Source organism: Giraffa tippelskirchi, chromosome 8, assembly GCF_054371585.1.
Source record: "Giraffa tippelskirchi isolate mGirTip1 chromosome 8, T2T-mGirTip1v1.2.pri, whole genome shotgun sequence".
Lineage (NCBI taxonomy): Eukaryota > Metazoa > Chordata > Mammalia > Artiodactyla > Giraffidae > Giraffa > Giraffa tippelskirchi.
This window is the reverse complement of record NC_137282.1, coordinates 49,940,260-49,962,311: the sequence shown is the minus strand read 5'-3', so window position 1 is coordinate 49,962,311 and position 22,052 is coordinate 49,940,260. Positions and strand designations below refer to the sequence as shown.

The 22,052-nt window shown below is 44.3% G+C and overlaps 1 protein-coding gene and 2 long non-coding RNA genes across 3 annotated transcripts in view; 2 read left to right on the top strand and 1 right to left on the bottom strand.

Moving 5' to 3' along the window:
- LOC145517046 (uncharacterized) overlaps window positions 1–157 on the bottom strand; it is a 53,860-nt gene extending 53,703 nt beyond the window's left edge. Inside the window, exon 1 of the long non-coding RNA XR_014061953.1 lies at window positions 14–157. This is a non-coding gene — a long non-coding RNA (uncharacterized LOC145517046). The remainder of the gene's footprint in view (window positions 1–13) is intronic.
- A 10,523-nt stretch (window positions 158–10,680) lies between these two features.
- Window positions 10,681–22,052, top strand: part of FBXL7 (F-box and leucine rich repeat protein 7) — a 431,217-nt gene continuing 419,845 nt past the window's right edge. The window contains exon 1 of the mRNA XM_081519328.1: window positions 10,681–10,799. Coding sequence (XP_081375454.1) covers window positions 10,763–10,799 — 37 coding nt within the window. The 5' untranslated portion in view covers window positions 10,681–10,762. The remainder of the gene's footprint in view (window positions 10,800–22,052) is intronic.
- The window catches only part of LOC145517047 (uncharacterized), a 50,879-nt gene continuing 39,918 nt past the window's right edge, over window positions 11,092–22,052 (top strand). The window contains exons 1-2 of the long non-coding RNA XR_014061954.1: window positions 11,092–11,238; window positions 12,060–12,154. This is a non-coding gene — a long non-coding RNA (uncharacterized LOC145517047). The remainder of the gene's footprint in view (window positions 11,239–12,059; window positions 12,155–22,052) is intronic.

The window sequence follows — 22,052 nt, the reverse complement described above, 5'->3', positions numbered from 1 at the left end:
GCAGACATGTTACCTTATTCACTGCAGTAGTTCTAGGGCTTGCAACAGTGTTGAATTCCTGCTGAGGTGGTGCTCGACCCTCCTGAAACTTTGTGCAGCTGGGCTGTGATTACTAGTTATAAGACCATTGGCTATTATTCTAGTTTTCACAGCCCTCAAGGTCACAAACATGAAGTCACAATGTCTTTCCAATCACACCCTAAGTGCCCACTTAGAGCTGGGAAAGAGGGATAGCTTGACCAATACTGAAGTCCTTGGAGTTTTGCAGAGAAAGAGGACACATAAATGAAAACTGTTTATATCAGGGAATTTACTGCTGCCAGAAAACCAGTGCACATGTTTCCACTTTAAACAAATTATCTGTTGCTGTTGTTGTTGAGTCACTAAGTCATGTCCGACTCTTTGCGACCCCATGGACTGTAGCACCCCAGGCTTCTCTCTCCTTCACCGTTTCCCAGAGTTTCCTCAAACTCACGTCCATTGAGTTGGTGATGCCATCTAACCATCTCATCCTCTGTCGTCCCCTTCTCCTCCTGCCCTCCTTCTTTCCCAGCATCAGGGTCTTTTCCAATGAGTCAGCTCTTTGAATCAGGTGGCCAAACGACTGGAGCTTCAGCTTTAGCATCAGTCCTTCTAATGAATATTAATGCTGATTTCTGATTGATCAAGAAAGTCACACTGAATTTCAGGAAGTTTTATAATATCCATAGTTGAGAAAGAAATATTCCTTTGTTATTTTGCAACTTTTCCACATAACATAAGATTTCAGGTTTAAATACTGACTGAGTCTTGATAAAGACACTGAAAATAGCATTTCTCCATATTGAGTTAATGTACATAATTCATACATGAAAACAGTGTATTAAGATATCATGGCAAATGAATAGAGTGACATTTTCAGGGGCATGTAGAGTGGAAAATTTTCTATTTTGTGTATGAATATTTTCTGTGTAATTAAAAATTCCTCATTTAAGCATCAATGTATTTTAGTATACATTGGATGGAAATACTATTATAAGGACAGAAATATTATTATATTATATTTTCTACTGTTTCTTCCTTTTTAATGAACAAAACATGTTATCTCTTAGGTATGTCAGTGGTTTAGTGGCTAAGTTGTGTCCAACCCTTGCAACCCCATGGACTGCAGCCCACCAGGTTCCTCTGTCCATGGGATTTCCCAGGCAAGAATACTGAAGAGGGTAGCCATTTCCTCACCCAGAGGGTCTTCCTGACCCAGGGTCAAACCCACGTCTCCTGCATGGCAGGCAGATTTTTTACCATTGAGTCACCAGGGAAGTTCTATCTCTTAGGTATCCGGTTGGCTTTAAGTAACAGTGTCTATCCTCCCATTACTGGGAGTTTGTAAGTAGGAAGCTGCTGGCATCGCCTCAAAAGCTCTGTCTTCTGGACTCCAGGTCACCATCCTTATAATTATCCTGGCATTTCCCTGAAATTCACAAGATGCTGCCACAGTTTCAAAAAACAGGGGAGCTGAAGAAAGAAGAGGGAAGAAATAGTGGCAGAACTATCTCTGGATTTTATTTCCATGACAAAAATCTATTCCAGGTGCTCCTACTGAATTTTGCTTACATTTCTTTGGCCAAGGCTAGGCCATATGGCCATTCTTAACTACTGGGGTTCTGGGAAAACAAGTATTTAACTTTCATTTTTATTTTTTTTTAGATGTGGACCATTTTTAAAGTCTTTACTGAATTGGTTACAACACTGCTTTGTTTAATGTTTTTTGGCCCCAAGGCAGGTGGGATCTTAGTTCCCCAGCAAGGATGGAACTCACCCCTCTCTGGTTGATAGGCAAAGTCTTAGCCACTGGACCACCAGGGAATTCCCAGAGGTATTTAACTTTTGACTCAAAGAGAAGAAGGCAAGGGAAAAGGAAGGGCAAATGTGGGTTGGGTGATCTGGTCAAAGTGTATGACATGAGTGGCTATGTGCGTTAATTGTTGAACAACAAAGAGTTATCTTCAGGGACTACTCAAGAATGTTAAGCTAGATGTGTTCACCAGTATTACTGTTCCCCTTCTCCAGTGTGGGGTGTTTCTAGGACAGTAGGTCAGCCAAAGACTACATTTCCCAGATTTCTTTGTGTCCAGATGAAGCCATTGAACTTGTTCTCATCAGTTAAGTGAGCAGAGGTGATGAGATAGGACTTCCACTTTGTGTCTTTGTGCCTTCAGCCAGCTGTGACCAGATGATGTTGTGGTTGGTGGAGCTATAAGGTAGCAGAAACCTGGATCCCTGAATCATTGCGTGGAGCATAATCTCCAGTGGACTAGTTACATGTGCTTGTCACTAAAACTTGGAAATTTATTTATTACAGGTGTTAATATTACCTTAGGGGGCTTCCCAGGTGGCATGCGTGAATCCGTCTGCCAATGCAGGAGACACAGGTTCAATCCTTGGGTCTGGAAGATACCCTGGAGAAGGAAATGGCAACTCACTCCAGTATTCTTGCCTGGAGAATCCCCATGGACAGAGGAGCCTGGTGGGCTAGAGACCATGTGGTTGCAAAAGAGCTGGATATGACTTAGCGACTAAACAACAACATTACCTTATATAAGACAATAACCTATGCTTATATCACCGTGAATTTTTCATTTGCTTCTTGTTTATGTTGTCCTTTATTCAATTTTTCTATCTTCCCTTTGGAGATTTTTCTCATACCCTACTTTTAAGAGGCCATAACTTTTTGTAGTTTCTCAAATAGGTTGAGCATTATTCCTTCTAATGCCTTGCTTCTACTCTGCTGTGTTCTAAGAAGCCAGATAATGAAATATGTTAGGACTTGATGCTATAACACTCTGAGCTAAGCATATGATGCTGGTTTGGGAAACTGTAGGGTCTTGTGTGATTTACCTCCTATAGGATAGTTGCCTGATAAAGGACAAATAGGGAATTGCATGCTAAATGTAATCCAGGGACAAATAGGGAATTGCATGCTAAATGTAATCCAGAGCTTTAATGGTTTGGTAGAGTATGTGAGTATTGTAATATTTTGAATTACAGCAAATGGCTATTTCATTTCCCAGAGGTGTAAAGGGAACTTATGTGAGCAGACAGAATTTCAAGAGTCCTATATAAAGTGCCTCTTCTATTAAGCGATCTATTTACTTTATAATGATGATGATATCTAAATTATTTATCTAAAATATCTAGCCACTAATCATTATGGCTATGGTGAAGATTCAAGTGGCATAATGAAGATGTGCCTAATTAAATTTTGAAGATTTCAAAAGATTTTTCACTCTTTTTAAGTTAAACACAGAGTATCTCTGCTGAAAGCCAGGCTTGGTCCAAATCTAGGGTGGCCTGTGATGGCATGATATTGGTGGCAGAAAATAGGGAGAAATATCACAGATTTTGCAAATTGATCTCAGTTCCAATCTTGCTGTGCATCATTTTAGGATTTTCTCAACTTCTCTGAGCCTCAGTAGTCTTCTCGATAAAGTTAAGTCTAGAAGCACTAGGTTAACTATGGGCATTAAGTGAGACAGGCAAAACACTTAATTCAAAACAGCGCAAATGTTAAAATAAAATTCATGCATGTTCTTTTTTTCTTCTCTAATATTATAGTTTAAGTAAAAATACTTATACTAAATGTTCTAGGGTGGGCATAATAATTTTTTTTTACCATGATTTTCTATCTGAAACAAATATTTGTTTTGTCAAGAATTCAACTTCATATTTTGGTAATAAACATAATAATTAACAGTAATTCCTCTTTTAGTTAATACATGTATTTCAACCACAAGCCTATTTTAGAACTGAGTTGCCACCTTCCACCATAATTACAGTAACAATATGCAAATCTAACCATAATCTAAAATATGAAAATAAAGATGAGCAGATGATTTAGTTTTTTGAAGGCAACCTAGTGTGCTAACAAGGGGAACAAATTCAACATAAATGTGAATAAACTCTAGTTTAAATAAACTCTAGTTTATTTAAAGTTTTAAAATAAACTTTAAAAGAAAACTCATGTCTCCCTTTTAAAGACAAGTATTTATTATGATCATTCTCAGTATTTTTTTTTTATCTCAGGGAGTGCAGCTTTGATGTTTCCCCAAAAATGGGTTTCTTGGGAGGATTCATTTTCTCTACAGTATTTCCAGGGAGACTTATGGCAATGATGTGATCCTTTGCAAGTTTGCAACCAAACTCCAGTTGAGGGAAAGAGGTGCACTGATTGGTTCCTGGCCCCCTGGCTCCACAGGACTCTGGCAGTTTGTCTGTTCCCAGGGCCAAGTGGATGGAGAAGATTAACCTGACCTTCTGGGGCTCCACCCCCAGTAAAAACAGACTCCTGTGGTGTTGTAAGGGCTTCCCAGGTGGCGATAGCAGTAAAGAAACCAGCTGCCAATGCAGAAGACACAAGAGACAGGGTTTGATCCCTGGGATGAGGACCTGGCAACCCACTCCAGTATTCTTGCCTGGAGAATCCCCATGGACAGTGAAGCCTGGTGGCTATGGTACATAAGGTTGCAAAGAATCGGACACAACTGAAGTGACTTAGAACGCATGGACACGTGGTGTTTTAAATCAAGCTAGATTTTGGATTCAATACTCTAAAAATATACTTCTAGAAAAGAATACATTCCCATTACTCAAAGTATGGATTTATCAATATTTAGTAAAGTAGCTCAAAGGTCACTGAGTTGGCTACTGAAAAATAGAAATAAAAATATGAATATCAATTGAAATTTAGATTTCTATATGTTTATGACTTTCTTTTTGCATCATCAGGTCTTCAAAGGACAAAGTCATTGGACAATTTACTAATCTAGCAATTGGCCAGTTCCTTTCATCAATGGAATCTTTTAACTCTTATATTCCCAAATCCAAAGTTTAGGGTATGAACCATTTTAGGCTTCTTTGCCTAAATCACTCAGTGCTGAGTAGCTGCTGCTGCTAAGTCACTTCAGCTGTGACCGACTCTGTGCAACCCCATAGACGGCAGCCCACCTGGCTCCCCAGTCCCTGGGATTCTCCAGGCAAGAATACTGGAGTGGGTTGCCATTTCCTTCTCCAATGCATGCAAGTGAAAAGTGAAAGAAATCGCTCAGTCGTGTCCAACCCTTAGTGACCCCGTGGACTGCAGCCTACCAGGTTCCTCCGTCCATGGGATTTTCCAGGCAAGAGTACTGGAGTGGGGTGCCATTGCCTTCTCCAGTGCTGAGTAGACGCAGATGTAAATCCAATTAACACTAAGAAATCAGTGATCATTACGGTTCTGGCTCTCCCATACGTGGATGAAGAAGAAGTGGGAGGTGTTATAAATGATAGTACAGAAAGAATACATAGAAATCTTGTGGTGAAAGGGCTTCTTTTTACAACTTAAAACTTTTGATGTTGAAATAACTATAGTTTTACTTGCATTTGGGATGAATAACACAAAAGGATCACGGTTACCCCAATTTAGCTTCCTCCAATGATAAAATTTTGGCAAAACTGTAGTACAGCATCAGAACTGAAATGGCTACAGTCAAGATACAGAACATTTCCCGCACCATGGCAATCCCTCATGTTCCCCTTTTATTCAGAATAACCTTAACCTATTCAGCCATGAATCTGTTTTCCGTTTTTATAAATTTGCCATTTCAAGAATTTGGGAAGTTTTAGCTACTTGTCAGTCACTCAGTCGTGTCCGGCTCTTTGTGACCACATGGATTGCAGCATGTGAGGCTTTCCTGTCCTCCATTGTCTCCCACACTTTGCTCAGATTCATGTCCATTGAGTCATGATGCTATCTAGCCATCTCATCCTTTCTTTGGTCTTCAATCTTTCCCACTATCAGGGTCTTTTCCAATGATCTGGCTTTTCACATCACATGGGCGAAGGATTGGAGCTTCAGCATCAGTCCTTCCAATGAGTATTCAAGGCTGCTTTCCTTTAGGATCGACTGGTTTGTTCTCCCTGCTGTCCAAAGGATTGTTAAGAATATTCTCCAGCACCACAGTTCAAAAGTATCAATTCTTCGGTGCTCAGCCTTCTGTATGGTCCAACTCTCACATCCATACATGACAAGTGGAAATACCATAGCTTTGATTGCACAGACCTTTGTCGACCAAATGTTGTCTCTGCTTTTAATACACTGACTAGGTTTGTCGTAGCTTTCCTTCCAAGGACACTGCACTGTGGTGAGGGTGTCCCTAGACTCCTGGATGATAGCGAAAGTCCTGACTCTGCCCTGATACCACCTAAGGAGCAGGAGAGGCACTTGCTACCCCCTTACTGCCAGAGGTACATGGATGTGGATGTCTGACTGGGTCAGTCTGATTCTGGGCCCCCACTTAACCACGAAGTTGGCCACCACCACTACAACTGGCAAATCCCACAGGAAGCCCATGGCTGGAATATGGGTGAAAGTTTCCCAAAGGACAGGAACTGATATTTCCAGAGCAAAGAGGAAAAAGTACTGGGTGGAAAAAGAAACAAAAAAACAAAATAGTGCCCAGTACATTATTATTCAGTTTTGGGGTGACTTAGGAAACCTCTCTGCGTTCTCAGTCAGTCAGTCACGTCTGACTCTTTGCAACACCACAGACTGTAGCCCTCCAGGCTCCTCTGTCCATGGGATTTCCCAGGCAAGAATACTGGAGTGGGTTGCCCTTTCTTGCTCCAGGGGATCTTCCTGACACAGGGATCAAACCAGTGTTTCCTGTGTCTTCCTCACTGGCGGGCGAATTCTTTAACACTGAGCCACCTGGGAAGCTTAGAATGCTTACCTATTATTAAATATTTTTGGTGATTGTGGCTTCTTAAAAAAGGCAGTGAGAAAAAGTGGAACAATACTTAAATCATTTTATGTCTTTGTTCAACATTCATTTCTTCTGCAGGATTTTACTGAGTGAGTACACTGAGTTAGGAGCTGTGCTAGTTATTGAGAACCCACTGGTGAAAAACCCACTATTTTTTGCTCAAGAAGCTTGAAAGGTGGTGGTTTCTGTTTGGCAGCTGTGTAAAAAGGTTAGAATTTTTTTTTCTAAAATTGTACATGTGTACAGTATCTTAGTTTTGAAATGTAAACCGTATACACATGTGAATGCCCCTTTATTTTAAGCGAAGTAGGGCTTTTCTTTCTAGAAAGAAAGTGATGAGTGGGGGTTATTCTCTTGAGGTATGCGGGCTTCTCACAGTGGTGGCTTCTCTTGTTGTGGGGCACAGGCCCTAGGGCTTGCGGGTTTCAGTAGTTGCGGCTCCTGGGCTCCAGGGCACAGCATCAATAGCTGTGGCACACGAGCTTAGTTGCTCCGAGGCATGTAGGATCCTCCCAGACCAGGGATCGAGCCACTTGCATTAGTAGGTGGACTCTTTACCACTGAGCCACCAGGGGAGTCCTCTATTTTGTTTTATGCCGGATTGTCTCTCTTCCCCTCCATGGCTGGCAATAGAGCTTTGAAAGTATTTAGAGATTTTAACTTCAGAGGAGGTAAATGTGGTTAGTCACTACAATTTACTTTCACTGTTACCTTTGCTCTGATATATAAAGATACTGCTTTTGAACTGTGGTGTTGGAGAAGACTCTTGAGAGTCCCTTGGACTGCAAGGAGATCCAACCAGTCCATCCTAAAGGAGATCAGTCCTTGGAGTTCATTGGAAGGACTGATGTTGAAGCTGAAACTCCAATACTTTGGCCACCTGATGCAAAGAGCTGACTCATTTGAAAAGACCCTAATGCTGGGAAAGATTGAAGGCAGGAGGAGAAGGGGACGACAGAGGATGAGATGGTTGGATGGCATCACCAACTCAATGGACATGGGTTTGGGTGGACTCTGGGAGTTGGTGATGGATAGGGAGGCCTGGCGTGCTGCGGTTCATGGGGTCATAAAGGGTCGGACATGACTGAACGACTGAACTGAACTGAACAATCCTGGAAGGTGATTCAACCAAAAGAGGGGACAGAGCCTCCCAAGTTGAATAATGACCAGTTCAAGAGAAGTAGAAGAGTAGGGAGGAGAGGGTCTGCGAACCTGAATCCATCTCGGTACTTACCACATAGGTGACTCTAGACATTTGAACTGCTGGAGCTTCAGTTTCTTCTAGGATCACTTTCCTGATGTGTAGACCTCAAAAGAGGGAGGGAGATAACAGCCTATAACAAACTATCAACTCAACACGGAATATTAAGAGAAACATCTATCATTCCACTGCTTACAGTGGATTAATTGCCAATGAAGTTTCCAAAAATGATCTGATCCAGGGTTAGACCCAGGGCAAGTCCCTACAAGATGATGAAAAATCACAGGGACCAGGTGAGCAGAGTCCCATTCTAGATGAAGATAATGTGGACACATTCATTTCTAGTTTGAGTTTATATTTTCAGGTAGAGACTCTGAAAACCCATTTGATTCTTCCACATTTTTGATGTTCTTATTTCCTATACACGGCCTGTGATGTAAATTTTAAATTTAACTCAACAGACATGGGAAACACATATTATTGGCCAGACGATGTGCTAGATTATATACATGAAAAGATGAAATATAGTTCTTGATCTCTTTGAATTGGAACTGTTAGGAGAAGCACACTGACTGAAACTGCCCACCCTGGCCAGGCACCATAGTAACCATTTGCATGGGTTGTTTTACGACAGGAGGTCCTGGTAAGGAACACAGAACTAATAAGCCACCACCAACCGGAAGCGTTCAGGAAAGGTCAAAAGGAGACACCACATGTCTGACCACCTCCCAGAATCCTTCTCTCTGGCATCCATCTTGGCTGAACTAGGTGTGCACCACCAGGAGGGACTCTGAGTCAGAATGACTAGCTAAAGACAACCCGGAAACTAATCCCATCACCATAAAACCGGAGACTTCGAGCCACGTGACAGAGCTGTTTTCCTGGGTTCCCTTATCCTACTGCTCTCCACTCGGGTGCCCTTTCCCAATAAAATCTCTTGCTTCATCAGCACATGTGTCTCCTCAGACAATTCATTTCCGAGGGTTAGACAAGTGCCCAGTTTCGGGCCCTGGAAAAAGTCCCCCTTCCTGCAACAGAACAGTTGACATGTGATTGGTACAATTGTTTAGTCCTGTGTTTGAAAATAGATGAATTTATTTTTCCTTCAAAAGATGATCTCTCTGGAACAATAAATCTAGATTTTAAAATTTGGAAACATGGTATTTTTGCTTATCTTTAATGAAAATTGTATTAAATGAAAGGAAATTACCCAAAGAGAATCTATGGAAGGTCAAGTCATTAACAATTTCTGCATGAGGTCGCAAGTCTTGTACGAAAAAGGTAATTACGGAAACGCTGGATTTCCATTCAGGTATCATAAATGCTTATATATTATACATATATGTATCATTATGTAAGTTTAATTTAAAACATCCAACACTTATAAAGAGAAACTGTGCTGCGTGCCTGCCTCCGTAGAAAATAATTTACGCTGTGAATGCCCAGGTCATTACTAAGATGCAATGTTATAAAATTCTAGGTATTTATATGGAAAGGGAATAAAACATTAAGAAGAATTTCCTTTTTCCATTTAAAGGAGTGAACACCAAAAGGCCATTTTAAGACTCTAGAAGTGCCATAGAAATTTCCAAAAGAGGTTGTAATGTATAAAACAAAGGGTAACACCGACCACAAGGAAAAAAAAATCATAGAAACAGGAGGGTGGGGGGGTGGGGGGGGAACACACTTCCTGGCTCAGAAGCTCTTAAAAGTTCTGAGCCAGGAAACCTCCCGCACCGGGGCGAGGAATGTCTTTGGCTCTGCACTGACTCCCTGCTAAGTTCCCCTTCAAGTTTTGCCTCCCTCGCTCCTCGGTTCCCGCCTCAGACCCGAACGTGGGAGTCACAGGAGGAGGCCGGCACGCATACCTGGAGCTGTCGGACAGAATCAGCCTCCGACGCGTGCTGATTCGGAATGCCACCACACCTAACACAGGCCGTATTTGCAGGCAGACCCAAGGGATTTCAAACGACACCCGGAAGCTCATCTTACTCATTAGGGACCCAGCCGGGAAAAGAACAATAGTCAAATTGAGCCAAGAGCGCGCCTGCCTTCGCCCCCCGCAGCAGTTCGCGGGCGGCGCGCAGGGCCTGCGCCCGGGCTGGGGCGGGGAGCCGGAGCCCCGAAAAGGCGCGCTGCCCCTTTAAAAGGCCGCGCATCTCCGGGCCGGCCTTCCTCCCCGGGGCTCCAGCTGTGATTGACGCTGGGCGGCGAGAGGAGGCGCCTGGCGCTAACAAAAGTCCGGCCCTTGGGCGAGTCGCGCCGGGCCGCGAGTCTTTTGCTCGCTCGGGGCAACCGCAACAAGTGGCCGCCGCGCCCTCCCCGGGGGAAGCCGCGGGTGCGCAAGGAGCAGTCGGAGGAGGCGGCAGAGCCCGGGAGCCCCGGCCGCCCGCGCCGCTCGGCTCAGCGCCCACCGCCGGGGGGATCAGGGCGGGCGGATGGGGACCCAGCGGCGGCGGCGCGGCGAGCCTCTGGGCGGCCCCGGGGCGCGGGCTCTCCGCGGCACTGCGCCCGCCGGCCCCGAACGCGGATTCTAAGGGCGGCGGCCGTCCCTGGGTCCCCACCCGGCGCAGTCGGGGGATTGCCACGAGGGGACCGAGCCCGCTCCCCCTCCCCCGCCCACCGGAGTACGGGGGGCCGCCCCCGGCCGGAGATCGGCCCCGGCGCGTGGGGTATGCGCAGCTAACGGTCCCGTCGAGCGGGCTTTCCTCTGGCGGAGCGCGCAGGCGGTGCGCCCCAGCTATGGAGTGTCCGGGGAGACGGCGGGCATGACGGCGGCAGGATGGGCGCGAACAATGGCAAACAGTACGGCAGCGAGGGTGAGTGGGCCGTCCGTCCTCACACTCCCGATCGCGCCCCACCCCGCCACCCCCCTCCATCTCCTTTCCCCTCGCCTTCGCGTCTGAGAAGGAAGGTTCTTGCACGCCCGGTATCGGGGCGCACCCCCATTGAGCACCCTGTCTGGGCCATCACCTTCCCCTTCAGCAGAGTGCTCGCGCGCCCCGCGGATGCTTTCTCACGGCTGGGTTCTCTCTAAGCAACTTCGCAGGTTGTCCGTGCGACGGCTCGCGTGGCCTTTCTGCCTGTGGCGAAACGCCTGTGCCTTAACGTCCCTTCCCTGGGGCTTCTGGGGTTTAGGTTGGAGGGTTTGGCAGCTGGTGGAAGACGGTTCTGAGAAACAACGCAGGGAAAACTTTCCCAGGCCTTTGTGCACCAGTCACTTGGACTCCCCTGTAGCAGGGAAAACTTCTGGAAGAAGTTAAGTTTCCATTCTCTGCTCACTGCCCCCCGAGCTGACAGCTTCGTGAAACTGACCACCTAGGGGCCATGCGAGGCCAGGCGTGGCGGGGGGGTTTGGTCTGGGCTCTCCCGGGGCTCCAGACGGGCAAAGGACCGTTTGTTACGTGGGGCTGGAAATTGCACAGAAATATTGCCTGTCAAATGGGAACTTGGAAGTTGGGGAAACTTTAAACTCCACCTACTCCTAAAAGGGTGATGGATGTGTGGGTTGGCTTCTCCCTCGCCCCTCCTCCCCCTCTTTGCATAAAACCGTAGTGTTGGAACCCGGTTGATTAACTGCATTGCTCCTGATACGCATACTGCAAAGGCATTTCCCTGCAGTTTTGAAGTTAGGAAGGTTTGTCTTTCGTGAACTTGGCTGGAGGGGAGTGCAAGAGACGGGGTCGGTTTTACAGCCCGCCCCCAGAGGACCCACGGTTAGAAGCGGGGTCCCGCGCCTGCAGACTGCTAGGAATGCAGAATGGCTATTCAGCATGTTGTGGTAGAGAAACTCCGGTCCTTCTGTTCAAAACTTGAGGAGTTCTGGACGAGGAAGGTGGATGCCTCTCCCCCTTGCTTGCGACTGTGTTCCTTCTCAGCAGCTTTGTGCAATTACAGCAGAAACCGACCCTAAAAAAACCGTATCCACAAGAACCTTTTGTTTAAATCATTCTTTTTCCAGGGCATCATGTGTTGAATTCCACATATATATGAAATATCTAGATTTCCTTATTCTGGACAGTTAAGTGAGAGAGATTTTTTTTTCCCCCCTGACAATTTCATTTTTTTTTTTTTTGAAGAAAGTTGAAAGGTGGTCTTTTAAGATAGCCAACTGTAAAATTAGACCAGAGAAGATTATTGGAGAATCTTGGCCACCCCCCAAAATCTCGTGAAGGTAATGTTTTAAAAAATGGTGGAAAAATGGAAGATGAAGCCTCCTTTCTCTTGAGTTATTAAAAAGCTTTCAGGGAGTGAAGTATGTGTTTGTCAGTTCTGGGTGTGTACCCATTACTTTACTTGAACACTGGTGGGGGTGGGGGCTCGGATACCCGGAAAGGAGCACCGAGTTGCGGCTCTGTGTTTTTGAACAAAACCCCTCACACTCTTTCTAATCCTCTGCAACTTGTTCTTACATCCCAGCGTTCTCGTATTGTGCAGTGTGTGGTGTGTGACTACTTCCTGTCTGAACAGTGGAGTTTTCAACCCCTGGGAGAGAAAAGGAGAGACAGAAAACTAATGTTCTCCAGCTGTTATTCCTAACTGCTACCTCTGCATTTTCACTTCAGCTGAAGTGAAATTTTTACTGGAATCCGATTTAGATACACAGTGGACTTTTTAATAGGAAAAAAAAAAACCTCTTGAGTTCAGCTGATTCAAGGGGACCAATAGGAAGCTTTGGGAGGTAACTGAGTTTTGGCTGGAGGGACACATTGTGTTCCCTGTTCATCAACTCTCTTCAAATGCATCCAGATTCTTCTGTGATAGATGAGGGGGCGGAGTGAAGGGGGATAGAGAGTTAGAATAACAAGAGCTTTTCAAAAATCATTTCTCCCCCCAGTTACACTTTAACACCCCCCTAATATATATCATTATAATATATGTAATGTATTATAGGTTAAAATATATGTAACTGAGTATGGTCAACTTTATTACATTGTGCTATTGGATGGTAAAGTCTATGCAAATAAGCCTCTGGGAATTTGGTTTGTTAATGCCATCTTCCTTATCCGAAACATCCAATTTTAAAGAAAGTCAAAGCAACCCCCAGACACAGCATTTCTATTATCAAAGGAGACTGGGCATTGACAGTTTTACAGCTATAGTGCTATTTGCATCTGTGCTCAGTCACTAAGTCAGTCTTTTCTGACTCTTTGTGACCCCAGAGACTGTAGCCTGCCAGGTTCCTCTGTCCATGGGATTTCCCAGGCAAGAATACTGGAGTGGGTTGCCATTTCCTTCTCCAGGGGAGTCTTCCTGGCCCAGGGATTGAACTCTTTTCTCCTGCATTGGCAGGCGTACTCTTTACTGCTGAGCCATCTGGGAAGCCCACACAATTTAGGCGTGGTATATTTTAAATTATCAATGAATGTGTATCCATAGAATGGCTCAGTGAGAGATCCCTCAGCTATAAAGTGTTGGTGTTTGTGTATACTTTAAAAATTTGCAACTTAAATGTATTTTGCTTACTACTGGAGTTGACACCACCATGTAAATGACCCTTAAATTTGAGAAATATTGTGAATTATTAGAACTTTTAAAACCTCAATATTTCATCTGTAATCTCACTTTGTCCTGCTCCTAGAAAGATATCTTTTTAAAAGATATTTTAAAAAAACATTCCCAAGACTTACCTTAGCAGGTGCAGTGGGTGAGAGTCTTCCTATTTCTGTGACATCCCAGGTCCTGTAGCATCAGTATCACCTGGGAGCTTGTCAGAAATGCAGAATCTGAATCGTTTATCACAGGCATGTTAGAGCTCGAGGCAGTTCTTGTGTGGAATGCAAAGCATTGATCTGGGAGTCTGGAAATTTGATTCCAGCTTCTACTTAGCTACCAGACTTTGCTCAGTTGTCCCCAAGCCTTAAGGTCTTTATAGAGTGAGGAGAGAAAACTTTTTTTTTTCTTTTGGCATTATTTGTCATGATCACTCTTGAGCATGTAGTCCTTCATTTTAGTTTGTTTGAATAATAGTTTAATGGATCACTTTGGGAAGATGTGTTATAATGAGTATTGTTGCCCTGATAAGTGTTAGTCACTCAGTTGTGTCCGACTCTTTGCAACCCCAGGGACTGTAACCTGCCAGGTTCCTCTGTCCATGGAATTCTCCAGGCAGGAATACTGGAGTGGGTAGCCATTGCCTTCTCCAAGGGGTCATCCCAACCTGGGGATCGAACCCAGCTCTCCTGGATTGCAGGCAGGTTCTTTACCATCTGAGCCCCCAGGAATGGCATTATTGCCCTGAAATCAGTAAATATTCCTCTCCCTTTTGTCATCCCCTTTACCCTCATCTCTGTCTTCCTCACTCATTCCCACTTTCTCTCTTAATTCAAACAGTTTCTGCTTTTAATTCTGAGATTAAAGGTAATGTGCTTATCAATATTGGGTGTTTCCAGTGTTTTGTTTTCCTACAGCTTTAGTGAATGTTCAGATTAATGATTTAATTCCCAGGCTTCAGGCAGACTTAGAATTTGCTCCAGGAAAATGTTACCACACAGTTTCTGATCTTCAGTTTTCTAGAAATATAAGCGAATGTCTAAATGATTAGTATGTTCTGGTAAACTCTTTTTATGGGAGACTGATTTTCTTTATCTTCTTTCATAAAGTTTAAGTTACAGCCCATGTGTGGAAATCTGGAGAATAATTTGGGGTGATTCGAGCCATTAGAACCATTAGCTTTGACTCCAGTTAAACCAAATAAACAAATCTCTCCCTTCAAGTAGCCAGAGAGAAGCTGCTTTCCTGCCTTTTAAGGTTCCCAGCCTCACCCTCACTTACTTGGTGGTTTCATTGTTAATGTTTATTCTACTCCAGTGGTGCTGAGTCTGTCATCCTCACACTCTTAACAGCTCCTTTGTAAACTCCTGCATGTCTTTGAATTGGCGCTGATGAGGTCTTGTGATGGGCTTGACCTTGGTAGCTCTGCGGCTGTATCAATGCCCTGAGTCCCTTTTCACCATCTCATATCTGTGCTCTTCAGATGTGAGGAGGGTGAGTTGCCCTGGAATACAAATCCTTACCAGTCCCTCACCACTTTGGGGACCATATCTTGAAATAATAATGATGATGGCTGCTGTTGTTGTTCAGTTCGTAAGCTGTGTCTGTCTCTTTGCGACCCCCTGGACTGCAGCACACTGGGCTCCTCTGTCCCCCATTATCTCCTCACTATTTGAGCATGAGTTTGTTCAAATTCATGTCCATTGAGTCGGTGATGCTATCTAACCATCTCATCTTCTGCCATCCCCTTCTCCTTTCCCTTCAATCTTTCCCAGCATCAGGGTCTTTTCCATTGAGCTGACTCTCTGCATCAGGTGGCCAAAGTATTAGAGCTTCAGCTTCAGCAACAGTCCTTCTACTGGATATTCAGGGTTGATTTCCTTTGGGATTGACTGGTTTGATCTCCTTGCTGTCCAAGGGACTCTCAAGAGTCTTCTCCAACACCTCAGTTCGAAAACATCAGGTTCTTTGATGCTCAGCCTTCATTATGGTCCAACTCTCACATCTGTACGTGACTATTGGAAAAATGATGGCAGGTGACATTTTTTGAACTCTTGCTTTGTCCAAGCATGATCCTAAGCTCTTCATATACACTGAATTGTGTCATTCTTATGATTCTATGGGACAGGCATTCCTATAACTCCATTTGACTGATGAGGAAACAGTTCAGAGAGGACCATCATTTTTGCAAGGTCCTACAGCTAGTGGAGGTGGAAAAGGGACTCAGGGCCAGGTTTAGCTAAGCCCAGAATTACTTATTCATTATTGTTACTTATTCATTCAACCAGTGTATGCTGACTTCTTATTTTCTATCATGTGCCAGGAACTGTTTTGATTCATGGGATCCATTAGTAATTAGATAAAGACCCTGTCCTTGTCAGTCTTATCTTTATCTGTGTGTACGTGTGCATGTATGTTGGGAAGGAGGGGAAATGGAAATAGTTAACACAGTAATTTAGTAAAACACATGATGAGTTCTGAGGGTCTAAGGCCTCTGCATAGAGAAAATTGCCAGATTAAGACTGATGCTTAATTGAAGCAAAGAATTGATGCTTTTGACTTTGGTGCTGGAGAAGACTCTTGATGGGAGTTAAGAGGACAAGGCTGTGGCAGATTTTAGTTAGAGCAGTCACTGTGGGCCTTATGGAGAAATTGGCATTTAGGCTGAGACTTAGAAGAGGTGAGGGACTGATCCCTGAAGATCCACGAAGCATGTTGACTGTTACTTTTGACCACTGTGTTCTACCAAAGTGAACTACTCTATGCTAGGGGGTGTACATCATCTTTTTATGCAAGTGTAACATCATCAGTCTCCTATGAATAGTCAGCTACAGTGGAACTGAGTCAGCTTGGCCTTGGGCATGTGTTTTTCGCCTAGAGTCTTTGCAAGTGTGTTTTATGCAATTATATCCTATCAGATGTTTTGTGACTACTTTTGTAGGGAGAGGATGGGAAGCCTAGGACATGCTCTTCTTGCTGTGATCAGTAGTGTTGCCTGACTTACTGATACGTGACTTCCCACCTGAAGATCCCACCAAAGGTCTCTGTCATTCTTAAATAGATTCGAGTCTTTGTCTTTTGCTTCCAGTAAATAAATTCACTCTGATGAAAATCAGAAGATACATGATACTGATTCCACTACTTGGCTCAGGTCAAAGCAGTAGTGAAGCTAACAATGCCATTTTTGGTCTGACAGTGTATTTTCAGAGATTTGGGGAATCTTTTTGCATGTTTTAAACAAGAGAAAGAGAAGAGATGTTAACTTTTCTTTCTCCTTGGGAATCATCTCCTGTCAACTCTCTGTCTGCTCCCTCTGCCCCTTGAAACAGAATGAATTCTGGGTTGATTTTGAGTCCTTGATAATTACTCTTCCCCTTAGTCCTTATCTAATAGTGCCTCTAGAAGCTGCTTGGAACTCCTTGGCTTGGCTCTTTGACTGCTAGAACCTTCTAGATATCACGCATGTAAGATGGCATTGGTTGTTATTTAGTCGCTAAGTCATGTCTGACTCTTCTGCAACCCCGTGGACTGGAGCCCACCAGGCTCCTCTGTCCATGGGATTTCCCAGGCAAGAATACTGGAGAGGGTTGCCATTTCCTTCTCCAGGGGATCTTCCCAACCGAGGGATCGAACTCACATCTCTTGCATTGGCAGTTGGGTTCTTTATCACTGAGCCATCAGGGAGGCCCGTAAGATGGCATTAGGAAAGTATTAAACTATGTGGCAGTATCATGAATGAAATCTAGAGTGAATAAATTCTCTATAATATGAAGAAGGTAATAAATGAAGTTTAGAAACTTAATACCTTAAAGCTCATGGTCACAATGAAGATTAAATTTCAGAGTGCTGAGTAAAGACCAAGGTGTATAAGTTACTAGCAGGTAGGTAGATTTGACTCAGTCTGAGGAAAAGCTGATTAGAGCTGTGTACACATGAGGTGGGCTTCCTAATGAGAGAGTGAGTCCTTCCACATGGGGAGGGGGTTCACGCTAAAGGACGCTGTGCTAGGGATTTCTGCAGCAACAATGGGGTCTACTGTAGGACCCTATACCAAGTTCCCTAGGAAAAACTTTGCCATGGGCACTTATGTTCTTCTTTTAAATGAAGTGTGGTTAACTGGTGGTGATGTGTTAGTTTCAGGTTTACATTCAGAGTAATTCAGTTATGGCTTTCCTGGTGGCTCAGATGGTAAAGGATCTGCCTGCAATGTGGGAGACCTGGATTTGATCCCCAGGTTGGGAAGAGCCCCTGGAGGAGGGCATGGCAACCCACTTCAGTATTCTTGCCTGGAGAATCCCATGGATAGAGGAGCCTGGCGGGCTGTAGTCCAAGGGGTCACAAAGAGGCGGACATGATTGAGTGACTAAGCACAGCACGCAGCATATGTATATACTCATATACACACTCATGTATATTCTTTCTCAGATCTTTTCCATTATAAGTTATTACAAAATATTGAGTATAGTTCCCTGTGCTATATAGTAGGTCCTTGTTTCTTATCTATAGTAGTATATATCTGTTAACCCCAAATTCCTAGTTTATTCCTACCCTCCTTTGCCTGTTGCTAGTCATAGTTTGTTTTCCATGTCTGTGGGTTGCATTTATATTTGATGAAGGGTTATTATTTGATTTGAACTCATATTGCTACTCCCCCCAATACATTTTTATCCTTATAGTTGTTGGAAAGTACTACCCTTGATTTCTCTAGGTTAATTTTCTCTCTATTACATGTGTGTGTTTATGTCCATTTAGATAGCAGTTCAGTTCAGTTGCTCAGTCGTGTCCGACTCTTTGTGACCCCATGGACTGCAGCACGCCAGGCCTCCCTGTCCATCACCAACTCCCAGGGCCCACTCAAACTCATGTTCATTGAGTCGGTGATGCCATCCAACCATCTCATCCTCTGTCGTCCCCTTCTCCTCCTGCCCTCAATCTTTCCCAGCATCAGGGTCTTTTCCAAGGAGTTAGTTCTTCACATCAGGTGGCCAAAGTATTGGAGTTTCAGCTTCAACATCAGTCCTTCCAATGAACATTCAGGACTGATCTCCTTTAGGATGGACTGGTTGGATCTCCATGCTTTCCAAGGGACTCTCAAGAGTCTTCTCCAACACCACAGTTCAAAAGCATCAATTCTTCAGTGCTCAGCTTTCTTTGTAGTCCAACTCTCACATTCATACATGACTACTGGAAAAACTGTAGCCTTGACTAGATGGACCTTTGTTGGCAAAGATGTATGGTAATCTCTGGTAATATATATGTATGTGTGTGTGTATATATATATATATATATACATATATATATATATATATATAAATATATAACACTGAATCACTGTGCTGTATACCTGAAACTTAAATGATACTGCAAATCAACTATACTTCAATTAAAAAAAAAAAAAAGCAGGTACATTGGAAAGAGACTAGCTTCCACTCTTGGGAGAAATGCAATCTTTTGTTAGGAGTTTCTCCCTAATCATTCTTGGAAATCTTCCTGTTCCATCTCTGCTGTGGTTTATCCCGTGGGAAGTGATTGGTCTGTAAGTGAGGACCTTGGAAGGCTTCAGAGGAGAGGCAGCAGCATCTGAGCAGCCTAGGTCCTTGCCACACCTGTGTCCTGCCACCAAGGGGGATGGGAGCCTGCAGGCAGATGCTTTTTAAACATGCTGGTGCATACCCCAAAGACGTCCAGCTTTCAGACATCTGACACAAATGATCATGAACTGTCTCTGAATTTTCCTGAGTAATATGGCCACCATTCTCACCAGTACATGGAGTGTCTACTGTGTCTGGACTCGTAAATCTTTATTCGATCTTTCTTCCCTTGTGCTTTAGATGTGCTCACTCTCTCAATCCCTGTTTACCTTCTAAACCCGTAACAAAATGAAAAACAGTTGCTAACACTGCATGAACTCATCGCTGTAACTTTAGAAGCCTTGAGCAATGTGTAGAAATGTTATTAAAATATTTTTGTTGTTGTTGTTTGCTCCCCTTTCTGTGGTAAATTCCTCTGCTGCATTTTCCAAGCAGAAGTAGCAGGGGAAGGAGTCAAAATTTCTAGAGAAAAATGTCAGGAATTTTGCTTGTGTTTGTGGATTGACCTTCTGGCTGTGAGTGACCTTCCCACTTTTTGGCCAGACTCGGAAGTCAGGAAAAGGCTCCCTGGATGTGCAGTTGAACCTTTGACCAGATGGAGTCCTCCAGTCAAATCACAGGAGATCTGGGTTAAGTCCAAGTCTAAGGCCAGGTCTCACATGGTCTAGCTGTTGTGGGTGGCTCGAACCCCAGGGGGAGGAAGAACAGATATGAGGCTGGAGATGCAGTAGAAGAAATATAAATATGAGAGGGAAGAGGAGGAGAAATTCAGAGAGGATGGGATTTAGGGCATTGATTGCCCTTTACTCTAAAGAAGGACATCACTGTTGTACTCAGTTCTCTTTTCTTACAAATAGCCTGTGCTGTGCTTAGTCGCTCATTCATGTCCAACTCTTTGCAACCCCAAGGACTGTAGCCCACCAGGCTCCTCTGTTCATGGGAATTCTCCAGATAAGCATACTGGAATGGGTTGCCATGCCCTCCTCCAGGAGATCTTCCCAACCCAAGGATCAAACCCAGGTCTCCTACGTTGGCTTCCCTTGTGGCTCAGCTGGTAAAGAATCCTCCTGAAATGGGGGAGACCTGAGTTTGGTCCCTGGGATGGGAAGATCCCCTGGAGAAGGGAAAGGCTACCCATATTCTGGCCTGGAGAATTTCATGGACTGTACAGTCCATAGCGTCGCAAAGAGTTGGACATGACTGAGCGACTTTCACTTTTCACTTTCACTCCCACATTGCAGGTGAATTCTTTACAGTTTGAGACACCAGGGAAGCCCTACAAATAGCTTAGCTCACGGAACAAAAACGATTACTATTAGATTATTTGGTAGGCTTGTCTGTTGCCAAGTTTATTGCATTTTTCATCATTTCAGTAACAGTAACAATTGTTAAGCACTTAGTGGGTGCTACTTCCCCCTCCCAGGGTGTTGCACACACTTACTCCTCTAGTTCACAACATTCAGGGAGGTGGCGGGCACAGATCATCCCATTTTGCAGTTGCCAACACAGAAGCTTCAAGACGGGCTGACTGCCCAGGGCACAGAGCTGGCGAGTGGTCCAGTTCCGCCTGAAGTCCCCGTGGCTGTGCCCCGACCCCCTCCTGCCCGGGCCATGTAAGTTGCAGCCAAAATCTTTCCAGATCTTTGTTTTGTTTGTGTGTTTCAAAGACATGCAGCTACTGGGAAGTAGCCCTTAAAAGTGAAAGCGACAGCTTTATGGATGAGGTGAGCAAAAATGAAAGACATCTTTGGAAAGAAACTTTCAACCCACTCTACCTGGCTCTCCCAAGGAACAATTAACTGCTCATTAGGCACCAATCTGCTGACAAATTGGCAGGGAAACTAGTGTCTGTGAGAATGGCAGCGTGTAAAATAATTAGCATATTCTGTAGAGTCTCCAGGGCGCCAAGGAGAGCTCAGAGGCTGTCCCTCTAGGCTCCAGAGCATCAGGAACTTTTAATTATTTTGGTTCTGGGAGAACTTCTTACCTGGGCTAGCCACCCACTCACAAACAGAAGCTAAGGTGGTCTGAAAGAAGCGTGCACGTTTTCCTTCCTTCCTAATTAGTTTGTAAGTTATATTTCCCTCTGGCTTGAAAAATGTGGATTTGAATAGGGGGGATTATTCCAATATGTATTTTTATTTGCTTTTCTTTTGCCAGCCCCTGAGAAACTTGGAGAAGGCAATGGCACCCCACTCCAGTACTCTTGCCTAAAAATCCCATGGACGGAGGAGCCTGGTAGGCTAGTCCATGGGGTCGCTAAGAGTCGGACATGACTGTGCGACTTCACTTTCACTTTTCCCTTTCACGCACTGGAGAAGGAAATGGCAACCCACTCCAGTGTTCTTGCCTGGAGAATCCCGGGGACGGCGGAGCCTGGTGGGCTGCCATCTGTGGGGTCGCACAGAGTCGGACATGACTGAAGCGACTTAGCAGCAGCAGCAGCAGCAGCAGAGAAACTTCTCCATGAGTATGTCTATGCAATTGCTTTGGAAATTATAAAACATTTCAGTAATTGGTCTTATTTATTGTCACAGGGAACTATTGGAGCGGGTGGTTTCTGTCATGATCCCCAGTTTATAGATGAGGAAACTGAGCCCTTGGCATGTTAAATGGCTTGCCTTGATTGTATACCTGAGAATGGATGGGGTCATTCCAACTCTAAATTTAGTATGTTTTCCATTATAATATCACTTCTCTTAAATTGCTACAGAAAAAAAGTGCCATGCTAGAGTATTGTCACCAGGCATCCTTGACTGTATTTTAAATTGCTTGTACCCAAGGATGACAGTCCCTTGGTAGGCAAGGTGATCAAATCAGTCAATCCTAAACAAAATCAACCCTGAATATTCATTGGAAGGACTGATGCTGAAGCTCCAATCCTTTGATGTGAAGAGCCAACTCATTGGAAAAGACCCTGATGCTGGGAAAAATGCAGGGCAGGAGGAGAAGGGGATGACAGAGGATGAGATGGTTGGATGGCATCAT